The 13,980-nt window shown below is 37.1% G+C and overlaps 1 protein-coding gene across 1 annotated transcript in view; it reads left to right on the top strand.

Moving 5' to 3' along the window:
- The first annotated feature begins 3,160 nt into the window (after window positions 1-3,160).
- The window catches only part of LOC103516354 (peroxisome biogenesis factor 1-like), a 23,156-nt gene continuing 12,336 nt past the window's right edge, over window positions 3,161-13,980 (top strand). The window contains exons 1-3 of the mRNA XM_026828553.1: window positions 3,161-3,464; window positions 4,757-5,274; window positions 5,488-5,761. Coding sequence (XP_026684354.1) covers window positions 3,161-3,464; window positions 4,757-5,274; window positions 5,488-5,761 — 1,096 coding nt within the window. The remainder of the gene's footprint in view (window positions 3,465-4,756; window positions 5,275-5,487; window positions 5,762-13,980) is intronic.

Below are 13,980 nucleotides of genomic sequence, written 5' to 3'. Positions count from 1 at the left end.
ATAAAATGGCATTGAATGCACACTTGATGTTTTTGGACTCTCCAGAACCTAAGGTCTTATCGTCCCGAAAGAAGACAGGATAGGAGAAAGCCAGCCGTTCCGAGAACGAACATTATCCGTTCAGGATAAAATCCGCCACGGGCGGGAATCCTCGCGGCCTAGTGTTTACAAGGCAGACGCGCTAACAACCAAGCTAACAAGGCTGGTAAGTCAGTCTTTTAATTATAATTTATCATTGTCAACTCCGGCAGAGAGTAGCAATGGGAAAACACCAGGCCAGCTTTGGTGTTCTTGATAATATCTCTGCTACTCGTTACTCCAACCATGACAATGCTAGAGTTGAGTTGAAACTCATGTACCAAGCTCACGAATAGAGAGCATAGTCTGAAAGGGGATGATCACCACTATATGTATAGTATGTATCCTAGATGCACTCCTCTTTCCCCTAATATTCCTTCTACTACATTAGCGGCGTACTTCAACTAATTTTACACTACAAGCATTTACTTACCAGTTCTAAAGACGGCAGAGAACTAGATGCATTCCTCTTTCCCCTAATATTCCTTCTACTACATTAGCGGCGTACTTCAAATAATTTTACACTACAAGCATTTACTTACCAGTTCTAAAGGCGGCAGAGAGTTTGTACTTGTGTGTATTTTCAGGAATGTTATAGAAGCTGCGCTGGAGAAGTTGACAAGTGGAAGTGACACAAGTCTAGACACAACACCGTGTCATGATGCAAATGGTAACATTAAAGAAGAACTAATACTTCCTCTCACACTGTACGTTATTGAGAAACAAACCAACTTCACAGGCTATGGGATTTGGGAAGAAGAAGAAGAAGAAGAAGATGGAGAGGTTGAACATAACGCGAATTTAGATAGTCCAGTCAGTATGTTACCCATCAGAAAGAAGAAGAGAAAACCTTCGTTTAGAAACCTACGAAGAAGCTAGTCGAGTTCAGTCAGTAAGTTTGATTGTTGATTGACTTGGGCTGAAATCTAAAGTCCTCAGAAACACGAACAAAGAATAAGACAACTAAATAACGCTCTGATAATAAAAGTAGAAGAAGAATAAAATGTCTCTGGGTTTTGGTGATAAACACAATAAAAGTGGAGGTTTATTTTTCTAAAAAAAATACTTTGTAATATTTTTATAAAATGCAGCTATTTCTTAGCAAGTCCAAAGATTTTTTAAAACAATTTTTACATCATAAGGCATGAATTACGAGATACGAGTAACACTTTACCCACACTGATGTAAACGATGAAATCTTGATTCTTGTAGAAGATCAGTTCATCTTTTGCTTTTCAACAGTAACAGAAGCATCATGATATCTCCATTCGTCTATTTGGAAATGGTTCAAATAGGACAGATCCCATTGTTGTGAACCTGTGAATGGGGAAAAACATCATTATAAAGGTGGCTCTAAAATTTGACTATGGATTGAATTTTTAATGACAATCAACTTGGGGTCATTTTACTACTTTTTACTCTATTACAACTTTCTTCGTGCGGATTTAAACCATTTCCCAAAATTTTCTCAAGAGGTAGAGCCATCAAAAAAGCCCGGCCAGTAGTTACTTGATGGTTCTCATGAGGTCGATAACAACCTAAAAATCAGTGATACTATTTCTCTATTTCTTCGAACATGGACCTCCAGTGTCCCCCAGTCTAGTACTACTACCTCTTACCAATTAGTTTATTGTAAAACTCCTCGAAGTAAGTTTGTTTGAATTCTTCTTCATCATTTTCGTATTTAATTTCCTTCTGAAACAAACTGAGACTCGGGCTGACGTTTTTCTGAAACAGAGAAATATGAACGAATGAAGAGACGCTAATAAACAATTCATATTATACAGAGAAAAATATCTAAATAGGAACGTATTCTAGTTGGTTGGTATGAGAGCAAGATTATCAGTTGCCATAAATAGAGCAGCAAGCATGTGCATTAGGGATTAGTTGTAGTAGAAGGATGTGGAAGAATGGAGAGAGTTTATTGGGATTTGAGGATCGGCCAATTAGTTGGTAAAAAAAAACACTGTCCTTCGAGTATATCGGTAATAAGTTATTAAATAAAACGTTAATATTTCTGAAAATAGTTCTAGCTGGTATATATTTTCATCAACCTCAGTGGTGTAGTGGTTAGCGCGGTGGACTTAGGATCTGGAGGTTGGTGGTTCGAGTCCAAGTCAAGTCATAAAATTTAGCGTAATGCATTAAGCAGGGAACGACATTTGTGACAAGCATTTATGCTTAACACAATTAAAATTCCTCTTTTTTGTGTGTGTATTTTCGGGTATGAATTCCTTAACGCACCTTTACATCATGGAAGACAGCATAGCAGTACGCTTTGAGAGTTGCTTTCACATCTGCATTGATGTTCAACAAAACACTCACGGCATTGCTTGGTTTGGATTTCTTGGATAGTATAAACCACTGTCTGTATTTGTTTACGCACACAGATGACTGTGGTTGGACGTTCAACACAGATGCTCCCAGGGTAATGTTCATATTGAACGCTTGTTTTTCCGTGAGAGGGAATAGAATCCTTTCTTGAACTCGAACTTGTGACGGACTAAAACAAAAGAGACCATAAAAAGTTTATGAAAACCACATTCTTTCTTTTCAAAGGAAAAACAAATTTTTACCTCAAGGGACAATCAGGGAGCAGGCCTGTGTTTTTCTCCATACACAAAAAAGCCTACCTAGCGGCTTAGGTGTAGGGACTAATGGGCCAAAAGTGTGTTAAGGCCTGTACACACAGATGCTCCCAGGGTAATGTTCATATTGAACGCTTGTTTTTCCGTGAGAGGGAATAGAATCCTTTCTTGAACTCGAACTTGTGATGGACTAAAACAAAAGAGACCATAAAAAGTTTATGAAAACCACATTCTTTCTTTTCAAAGGAAAAAAAAATTACCTCAAGGGACAATCAGGGAGCAGGCCTGTGTTTTTCTCCATACACAAAAAAGCCCACCTAGCGGCTTAGGTGTAGGGACTAATGGTCCCAAAAGTGTGTTAAGGCCTGTATTTCAGTGACAACTGTACTGATGAATATGATGGGGAAGCCACTGTGCCGTTTACACTCGAGCCTGGATTGAATATATCAGAGTGGGAACAAACAAATGCTAATGGAACGGAAAACAGTAGAAAAATGGTTAGCAATGAAGGTATTCTAAGAAATGAATATGTAAATAGAACCCAAAACAGTGGAAATATAGGCCACAATGAACATATTCTAAGAAATTACTATACTACTGGAACCGACCACAGAGGAATCATAGACAGCGATGAACGACCAGTCAGAATTAGGGAACAAGATTACAATGTCCTCCTAGCTGAGAAATACATGAAAGAACTACAAGATCTTGACGAATATGTTGATAAAGTACACAATAAAATCAACGCAACTCATTTGAAATTCACTCAACTCTTTGATAAGCTCTCCTACAGCATGAGTAAGTTTAAAGGTTTAAAGTTTTACTTATTTGAGGCTTGTGCTTTTTTATACTGCTCGAGTAGCGCTAGATTCGTAGAAGCTCAACCCATATTTAGGACTGTTGCCCCTACACGTAAGCCTCAGAGTAGGCCTTTTGTGTTGGAGGTAATAGAGCTAGGTCGCGTCTTCAATTCCCGCCCGGGGCGAACATTATCCCATACAGATAAGGTGCGTTTTCGGAACGACTGGCTTTTTCCTATCCTGTCTTCCTCCTCTCTGATTTCGGGACAACACCTACATTGTTACAGTTCCCTCTATCAAACCTTTAATGGCCAATGCCAATCTTAGCACGGTGTCAAGAGTTAGCACGGTGTCAAGGGTTTTCTTTGACGAACCCATTTGATTTAAACAAGCCAGTATGTCTTGCACTCTGGATTAACTGAAAACTCTCTGCGCTAAGATCGAGCATTACATTACATGCCTCGGTGATGTAGTGGTTAAGGCGCTCGCCTGGTAAACAGGAGGGCGTGGGTTCAATCCCAGCCGAGGTATGGAATTTTATCCTCAATATAATTTGAGAATTTGACCACAATAATAGTAGTAGCCTACTGCTGGAGTAAAGGGACTTTTCAGTCCTATTCGAGCAGTATAAATAAGCACTATTATTATTATTATTATTATTATTATTATCATCCCAAAATCGAAGAGAGAAGGACAGGATAGGACTGATAGGAGAAAGCTAGCCGTTCCGAGAATGAACCTTAGCTAGAAAGTCTGCCCCAGTCAGGAACTTACCTCCAGCCACACCTACAAGTGATTTTCCCAGGGAAGACAGAGCTAGGGCGTAAATGACACAGCTTTGGGGGAACAGAGGCAGCATGAGTTCCACACACATTGCTACATCATTGATCAGATCAGCAAGAATACGCCATCGTTTACAGTCCGCATCTAGAATTGTTCTGTAAATAAGAGAGCAAGAATTTTGATGATTATTTGTTCTTGGAACGACTGGCTTTCTCTTTTCCTGGCTCTCTCTGGTTGTGGGATGATAATAAGACCTCTATTGTTACAGTGGCTGTATATTAACTTGTATTTTCCTTTTGCAATTCCCAGGCGGTAATGGTGGGGAATGGTACAATGTTCCATTTCCCTATTCCCACCATGAAAATTGTAAAAGGGAAATATGAATTTACTTGAGTACAGCCATAAGTTTAACCTTCTAGTTAAGCACAGAAATTAAAATAATAACAAATATCTGACTTGAATAATGGGTCATAAAGGCTAAAGTTTAGAAGAATAGGCTTAAATTAGACCCTGTTCTTCTATTCCATCAGCTTAACTTCAAGCATGAAAGTCAAACGGACTTGGAGTTTTGTAGTCAAATTGACGAATTAGAAGATGTCAGGAGTTATGATAACGATGCTTCCATTATCAGCACAAAAAATGAGAATGTATCTGATGCAAATACGAATCATTGTAACACAAAAAACATAAAAGATAGTCATGTAAGTTCAAATCATAAGAAAAAGGATACAAAAAACCAAAGTACAAGTAATGGTCTCAGTGTGGAAATTACTAATGAATCCAACACAGAATCTAATAACAGAAGCAATTCATCAGAACATATCAATGAGAATTCTTCGATAATTCCAAGGCAAGATCAAGTTTTTGCGGACGACTTGGACTTTTTGGAGCCTAGTGAACAATTGATTTTGATCTACTTGGATCAGCAACTTTTAAGTGACTTGAACCTGAAAGTCGGAGCCAAGTTCTGCCTGTCACCTTACCGAGAAACATACCGTTGTCAAAAAGTTATCCTCCATGCATTGGTAAGTTGTATTCCCTCTACAAATACCTGAAAACGACTGCTACCATGCTCCTTAGTAATTTTTCTCCTAAGTACACAAAACTATGAAGTTTAGCACCATTGAGTGTGGGGAAAAAATCCATACTTTTCCTTAACATTGGAAATTAATGTATTTTATTATTTAATAATTAAAGTTGACTAACTATTATTACCATATTATATTTGATTACTACAGATGCCTAAGGACGCAGAGAGTAAAAACCTGCCCGATATTGATGAAGACATAGACAAAGATTTCCTAGTAAAGTTCTTCCATGCTAGTTACTATCCCATCCTGAACCACAACGCCATACTGAGCCTCTCAGTACGGTCTATGACAATACCTATTCGTGTGGAGCTCATACCTAGCAGTGTCAAATACTGTTTGTACGATAACAAGATACAACGTGAAGTTCAAATCAGCTATGAGGAGTATGTGCCTGTAAAACAAAAAGTTGTTCAGTCAGAAGGTGGAGTATTCATAATAGGTATTTTTATCTTTCATGTCCCTAGGTATTCAAAAAGGAAGCAAAATAAGCAAGAATTCCTATTGTGTGTATCTAAATGAAAAGTTGAAATCCCATGCTAAACTAAAGTCCGAACACAGCAGTTGGCCAGTGTTTGCATTCCATCAGCTTAACTTCAAGCATGAAAGTCAAACGGACTTGGAGTTTTGTAGTCAAATTGACGAATTAGAAGATGTCAGGAGTTATGGTAACGATGCTTCCATTATCAGCACAAAAAATGAGAATGTATCTGATGCAAATACGAATCATTGTGACACAAAAAATGTAAAAACATGAGAGTCTGGACATTTTTTATGTTCAGCCACACGTTTTTCTATAGCTCTCATAGTCATACCTATATACTGAGTACAATGTAAGTAGCAAATTTTTATTATGTTCCCCTCTTGCCCCCTCTGGTATGGTGCCCAAGATGTTGCTATAGTTTCTACTTAATGGGGCTTGCCAAACATCCTAATTTGAGAGGCTGTCCAAGCCAGGCATTCTATAGCAAAACAATTGTACTTGGGATTATCTCATCATAAAATAATGAGTTTTTTCCAACTTAGACCTCTTTTATACTTGAGCTTTTTTTTGTTCCAGATCCTCATAGCAAAGATCACAAATACAAATAACAAAAAGGTATTCTACTCACTTATCAAAGGTTGGAATGAATCTAAGAATGATGACAATATTGTAAGAGACTTTTTACTGATAGATGAAGGCGAGAATTTTCTGGACCTATGTTTATAACAGCACCCATTAAGGAGCTGAAGGCTAGCTTTGACGTGTTACTTGACGTAGTATTTCGTTTCCAGAAGATTGAATTCTTTGGTTTTTTTTTTTTCAGTGGATCTTGAAGACAATTCTTCAACGCCTGACACGCTCAAACCCAATCTGTTATTCCTTTTATATTTTCCTTGCTTCAGGATAACAGAAATCTCCTGTTAGAAACTCTGATCCAATATAAACTGAAACGCGAGCATTACAATATGAATGACATTGATATCAATAAAGTGAGCAAGCAATGTGAAGGCTATACTGTACAGGACATGTGTGATGTTGTCGATAAAGCATTGTTCCACTATTTACACACTAAGGGTAAGAGACTTTTTACTGATAGATGAAGGCGAGAATTTTCTGGACCTATGTTTATAACAGCACCCATTAAGGAGCTGAAGGCTAGCTTGAAAAAAAAAAAAAAATGGACGGTCGAAAAGCTGACCACTCACGTTCAGTGACCCAAAACTATAAAAATTGGCAGGATGCCCGGCCTAACAAAAGCACTATGACAAAGGGTAACCATTACGTCGTGAACATTCCTAGTAAACGTTTTGGTATTAAAACAATTAACTTCTTTATGTTCTAACCCTCTGCCTATTTTCTTACTGAATTCTTTGACGTGTTACTTGACGTAGTATTTCGTTTCCAGAAGATTGAATTCTTTTTTTTTTTTCTTCAGTGGATCTTGAAGACAATGATGCTTCAACGCCTGACACGCTCAAAATATGTACATATATAGCTTCTGACAAACCTACCTGTTACAATTTTCCATGAGTTTTTTAGATTACTTGTACCATATGATTCATTGCAATGTAATGTATGTTTTACATTTGAACTATGTGTAGCACTCATTTTTACATCAATCTTTTCAAAATCCAATCATAGATCCAATGATGGTCACTTTGTCTCTCTTTTCATCTTTCCTTGTCCTTTATTGAACTAGGGATCCCATGTTTCTCATGTTAAAGAGCTATATCCCAAGATAGGTTTATCAATTTGAAAAATACTGGTGCAACGGGCAATCTTCTGTTTAAATTTTAACTACGTACGTAACCACTTCACTTATCACTTCACTTTTGATATTTGATTTTGATAGTTTTGATGATAAAGTTGATAGCATTTAAAATTTGAAAATTTCGCGCGACTTGTCAAATGTTGCAACTTTACCACTCGGCAACACCGCACTCATTTCGATTTGCAAGATGGAGAAACTCGCGCAAATTTTCAAACTGTTAAATTTTGTATTTCTTATCAAGTACCGTGTTTTTTTCATAAAGTTAATCTTCCAAACCCTTTTCTTCCGCATTTTGTACACGATTCGTTTCCTAGTGAGCAATGCTGTGTTAATTTTCCTCACCCTTGTCCTGATACCTCTAGCTTTGGTCCCAATGTACATGACTTGCTACATACCGTTCACTCTCTCTTGACAGTGACTTATGAATATGTATGAGATATGAGCTCTCATGGTTTATTATTATGCTAATCAGACAAACACAACCAGGGGATTGATCATCAGATAGTCAAGAGAGCCAGGGGATACCTAGGGTCATCAAAATGTATGAAGGGGAAGTGCATTTTATTAGCCGAAATGACTGTTCTATGTATGTCTCCACTTTGTTGCTCAATGGCTTACATAGGAAATACCCTTTTTACAATGTAAGTAGCAAATTTTTATTATGTTCCCCTCTTGCCCCCTCTGGTATGGTGCCCAAGATGTTGCTATAGTTTCTACTTAATGATGCTTGCCAGACATCCTAATTTGAGAGGCTGTCTGAGCCAGGCATTCTATAGCAAAGCAATTGTACTTATGATTATTCACCATAAAATAATGTGTTTTTTTTTTCAACTTAGACCTCTTTTATACTAGAGCTGTAGCAAATTTTTATTATGTTCCCCTCTTGCCCCCTCTGGTATGGTGCCCAAGATGTTGCTATAGTTTCTACTTAATGATGCTTGCCAAACATCCTAATTTGAGAGGCTGTCTGAGCCAGGCATTCTATAGCAAAACAATTGTACTTATGATTATTCACCATAAAATAATGAGTTTTTTTTTCAACTTAGACCTCTTTTATACTAGAGCTTTTTTGTTCCAGATCCTCATAGCAAAGATCACAAATACAAAGAACAAAAAGGTATTCTACTCACTTATCAAAGGTTGGAATGAATCTAAGAATGATGACAATATCTACTTCAACAAGAAATTTGCAAACTCTGTTGACCTGCAAGAAAAAGATATTGTACACTTTGATGTTGTGGATGCCAATACTTTGAATACACTCTCAAAAGTATTTTTCAAAACAACACCTGAAGATTATGTTAAAATGGTAAAACCTACTTCTTTTATCTTATATGCAAAAAACAAGCTTTGTTTTTCCTGTATTGGCTTTATATACATATATTCAGGACATTTCAGTTTCCTTTCAAAATTGAGTAAGCATAATTTATTAAACCATGCTATAAGAAAAATTTGGGGTAACCTGCAAAGTAGTTTCTCTCTTGATTTTTATGAAGGTTCTGCTTGAGTACTTATACCTAATACTCCTCTTTTTTTCTGACATAATAGATTGATAGATAGTGGTACCATGATACTAACAATGATTTTCTTTTTTTCCAGGATACATGCTCTGTTAAATTGGAGGACACCATTCTAAACCAAGTCAGGTGTGTTTGCAAGAATAGTAAACTGCCCATCTGGATTAATAATCAAATTGTCATTTTCATTTTTATAGGTAAGTACACTTTACAAAGGTCCTGATTGATACTTGAATCTATTTTTATTATTTTCTAATGGTCCTAATATGTTAATTTTATTGTTTTATTCATGTTATGTATACTAATATTTCTAAATTATTTGCAGATAGTTTGGAACCATCCTGTGACTTTGGCCTACTACAACAAGACACAGAACTTCATTTTGTCCCCCCAGAACCAGAGTCTCATAAACCTAGTATCAATCAGCCTCAGCCAACCACAATGCTAGGGAGTCTAGTGAACAACTATTTCAATTTGAGTCATATGGATGTTTCTTTCAATGAGTTTTGTAACAGGCCAATGTATGCCAGAATTTGTTCTTTGGGCCCACAAAAACCTGGTAAGATTGATCAAATTCATATCTTTATACGCTAGGGAGTCTAGTGAACAACTATTTCAATTTGAGTCATATGGATGTTTCTTTCAATGAGTTTTGTAACAGGCCAATGTATGCCAGAGTTTGTTCTTTGGGCCCACAAAAACCTGGTAAGATTGATCAAATTCATATCTTTATAGGTACAGTTTGCTTCCCAAACGAATTAAGTTGGAATAAATTAAAATCTTATTCAGCTGGCTGGCTGTAAGAGCCAGATAAGTTACTATTGTCTTATAGTAACTTATCCTGAGATCATGATACATATAAATATATATAATATATAAAACTAGTTTGAGACTTCTGGTGTCATGAAGGAATTACAGACATACCTACAGATACGAGTAGGCCAAAGAAAAAGAAATTCAAATTTCTCAAGAAAACTCCATTTTCTCAGAGCATAATAGGTCTGGTGTCATGAAGGAATTACAGACATACCTACAGATACGAGTAGGCCAAAGAAAAAGAAATTCAAATTTCTCAAGAAAACTCCATTTCCTCAGAGCATAATAGGCTATAAACACTGTGGCCTTCACCAATCTTATCCTCAAGGAAGAGGAAAATTATAAATATAACAACTTAAACCTAATACATTAAGACGTTATTATTTCTACTAGCAATTGTGAATCTTAGTGATACTCTCAGCACTCAAATTTGAGAAATCCGCGAATACATCAAACAACTTGAAAAATTGAAGAAATCAGTAGCACTACAATGGATACCCTCTCACTGTGATTTGTATGGCAATGAAAAAGCTGACTACCTGGCTAAAAAAGGCACCAAGATCATAAATACATCCGTTTGCCGGCCTTCTTTCGATTCAACTAAGAGACTTGTGAAATCCCGTAGTAAAGAAAATTACAACGCCTGGATCCGTGCAGGAAGTCAAGGGAAGAAATGGCAGGCGCTTGAAAAACCCAGACATCATTCCTAAATTACCTAGGAAGGCAATCCGAAGGCATCTGTCGCTCGTTTCCGACTTCTCACGGGGCACGACTATCTATCCCAACATCTCCATAGAATAGGTATCAAAAATTCTCCCAACTGTCCTTTAATAAAGGAACATAATATGTTCCCTTAACTCTCCCATGAACCAAGCACACCTAAATTCCTGTCCAGCCCTGGAAGCCAGCAGTTCCATTGTAGAAAAATCTTGGGACGCGCGTAGGAAAATGACCTAATGGTCAATGTCCTGACATTTGTAAAAAACAACAACAACAACAACATTTTATTATTTCTCATTGAGTGATACTGCTTGTGAGATTTTGACTAAATAAAAACAACTTATCATTCCAGTGTACAGAAGTTTGGCTACACCCTCGAGCATGAGAAAGGCAAACTCTTTTCGACCATTTTCAAAATGTTTACTGTAAACAGCGGCGGAACCGTTCATTTCTCGAACCTCGGGCCATGGGGCTATTTTCAATTTACCTGTATTGGAATTGATCTTTTCACTCCCTTTGTACTTGTGTGTATTTTCAGGAATGTTATAGAAGCTGCGCTGGAGAAGTTGACAAGTGGAAGTGACACAAGTCTAGACACAACACCGTGTCATGATGCAAATGGTAACATTAAAGAAGAACTAATACTTCCTCTCACACTGTACGTTATTGAGAAACAAACCAACTTCACAGGCTATGGGATTTGGGAAGAAGAAGAAGAAGAAGAAGATGGAGAGGTTGAACATAACGCGAATTTAGATAGTCCAGTCAGTATGTTACCCATCAGAAAGAAGAAGAGAAAACCTTCGTTTAGAAACCTACGAAGAAGCTAGTCGAGTCCAGTCAGTAAGTTTGATTGTTGATTGACTTGGGCTGAAATCTAAAGTCCTCAGAAACACGAACAAAGAATAAGACAACTAAATAATAAAAGTAGAAGAAGAATAAAATGTCTCTGGGTTTTGGTGATAAACACAATAAAAGTGGAGGTTTATTTTTCTTTTTTACTTTGTAATATTTTTATAAAATGCAGATATTTCTTAGCAAGTCCATAGATTTTTTTAAAACAATTTTTACATCATAAGGCATGAATTACGACATCAACAAATTCACAACAGTCTGACTTTTTTACTGGGAAAATTCAGTGAGGACAATATTTACAACAACTTGCAACTTGTTCTGTACCCCGTGTAAGTATCTAGGGTAGTGAACTAGGGACCACCGCTTTACTTCCTGAAACAAAGCTCTGCGAAGTTTGAGTGACCTGGGGCGTAAGGTGAATTCAACAAATTCACAACAGTCTGACTTTTTTACTGGGAAAATTCAGTGAGGACAATATTTACAACAACTTGCAACTTGTTCTGTACCCCATGTAAGTATCTAGGGTAGTGAACTAGGGACCACCGCTTTACTTCCTGAAACAAAGCTCTGCGAAGTTTGAGTAACCTGGGGCGTAAGGTAAATTCCGGAGAAAGGCAAACTCTTTTCGACCATTTTCAAAATGTTTACTGTAAACAGCGGCGGAACCGTTCATTTCTCGAACCTCGGGCCATGGGGCTATTTTCAATTTACCTGTATTGGAATTGATCTTTTCACTCCCTTTGTACTTGTGTGTATTTTCAGGAATGTTATAGAAGCTGCGCTGGAGAAGTTGACAAGTGGAAGTGACACAAGTCTAGACACAACACCGTGTCATGATGCAAATTGCGCTGGAGAAGTTGACAAGTGGAAGTGACACAAGTCTAGACACAACACCGTGTCATGATGCAAATGGTAACATTAAAGAAGAACTAGTACTGCCTCTCACACTGTACGTTATTGAGAAACAAACCAACTTCACAGGCTATGGGATTTGGGAAGAAGAAAAGGTAAATTCCGGAGAAAGGCAAACTCTTTTCGACCATTTTCAAAATGTTTACTGTAAACAGCGGCGGAACCGTTCATTTCTCGAACTTCGGGCCATGGGGCTATTTTCAATTTACCTGTATTGAAATTGTATTGGAATTGATCTTTTCACTCCCTTTGTACTTGTGTGTATTTTCAGGACTGTTATAGAAGCTGCGCTGGAGAAGTTGACAAGTGGAAGTGACACAAGTCTAGACACAACACCGTGTCATGATGCAAACGGTAACATTAAAGAAGAACTAATACTTCCTCTCACACTGTACGTTATTGAGAAACAAACCAACTTCACAGGCTATGGGATTTGGGAAGAAGAAGAAGATGGAGAGGTTGAACATAACGCGAATTTAGATAGTCCAGTCAGTATGTTACCCATCAGAAAGAAGAAGAGAAAACCTTCGTTTAGAAACCTACGAAGAAGCTAGTCGAGTTCAGTCAGTAAGTTTGATTGTTGATTGACTTGGGCTGAAATCTAAAGTCCTCAGAAACACGAACAAAGAATAAGACAACTAAATAACGCTCTGATAATAAAAGTAGAAGAAGAATAAAATGTCTCTGGGTTTTGGTGATAAACACAATAAAAGTGGAGGTTTATTTTTCTAAAAAAAATACTTTGTAATATTTTTATAAAATGCAGCTATTTCTTAGCAAGTCCAAAGATTTTTTAAAACAATTTTTACATCATAAGGCATGAATTACGAGATACGAGTAACACTTTACCCACACTGATGTAAACGATGAAATCTTGATTCTTGTAGAAGATCAGTTCATCTTTTGCTTTTCAACAGTAACAGAAGCATCATGATATCTCCATTCGTCTATTTGGAAATGGTTCAAATAGGACAGATCCCATTGTTGTGAACCTGTGAATGGGGAAAAACATCATTATAAAGGTGGCTCTAAAATTTGACTATGGATTGAATTTTTAATGACAATCAACTTGGGGTCATTTTACTACTTTTTACTCTATTACAACTTTCTTCGTGCGGATTTAAACCATTTCCCAAAATTTTCTCAAGAGGTAGAGCCATCAAAAAAGCCCGGCCAGTAGTTACTTGATGGTTCTCATGAGGTCGATAACAACCTAAAAATCAGTGATACTATTTCTCTATTTCTTCGAACATGGACCTCCAGTGTCCCCAGTACTACTACCTCTTACCAATTAGTTTATTGTAAAACTCCTCGAAGTAAGTTTGTTTGAATTCGTCTTCATCATTTTCGTATTTAATTTCCTTCTGAAACAAACTGAGACTCGGGCTGACGTTTTTCTGAAACAGAGAAATATGAACGAATGAAGAGACTTTAATAAACATTTCATATTATACAGAGAAAAATATCTAAATAGGAACGTGTTCTAGTTGGCAAAAACCCAATAGACTATTGTGTGTGGGGATTCATAAAGGATCTCATTTATGAAACACCCGTAGAAAGCGAAGAAG

The sequence above is a fragment of the Diaphorina citri genome, unplaced genomic scaffold (genome assembly GCF_000475195.1).
Source record: "Diaphorina citri unplaced genomic scaffold, Diaci psyllid genome assembly version 1.1 scaffold52, whole genome shotgun sequence".
Taxonomy (NCBI): Eukaryota; Metazoa; Arthropoda; class Insecta; order Hemiptera; family Psyllidae; genus Diaphorina; species Diaphorina citri.
The sequence above is the reverse complement of the archived record's forward strand: the minus strand, read 5'-3'. Positions and strand labels throughout refer to the sequence as shown.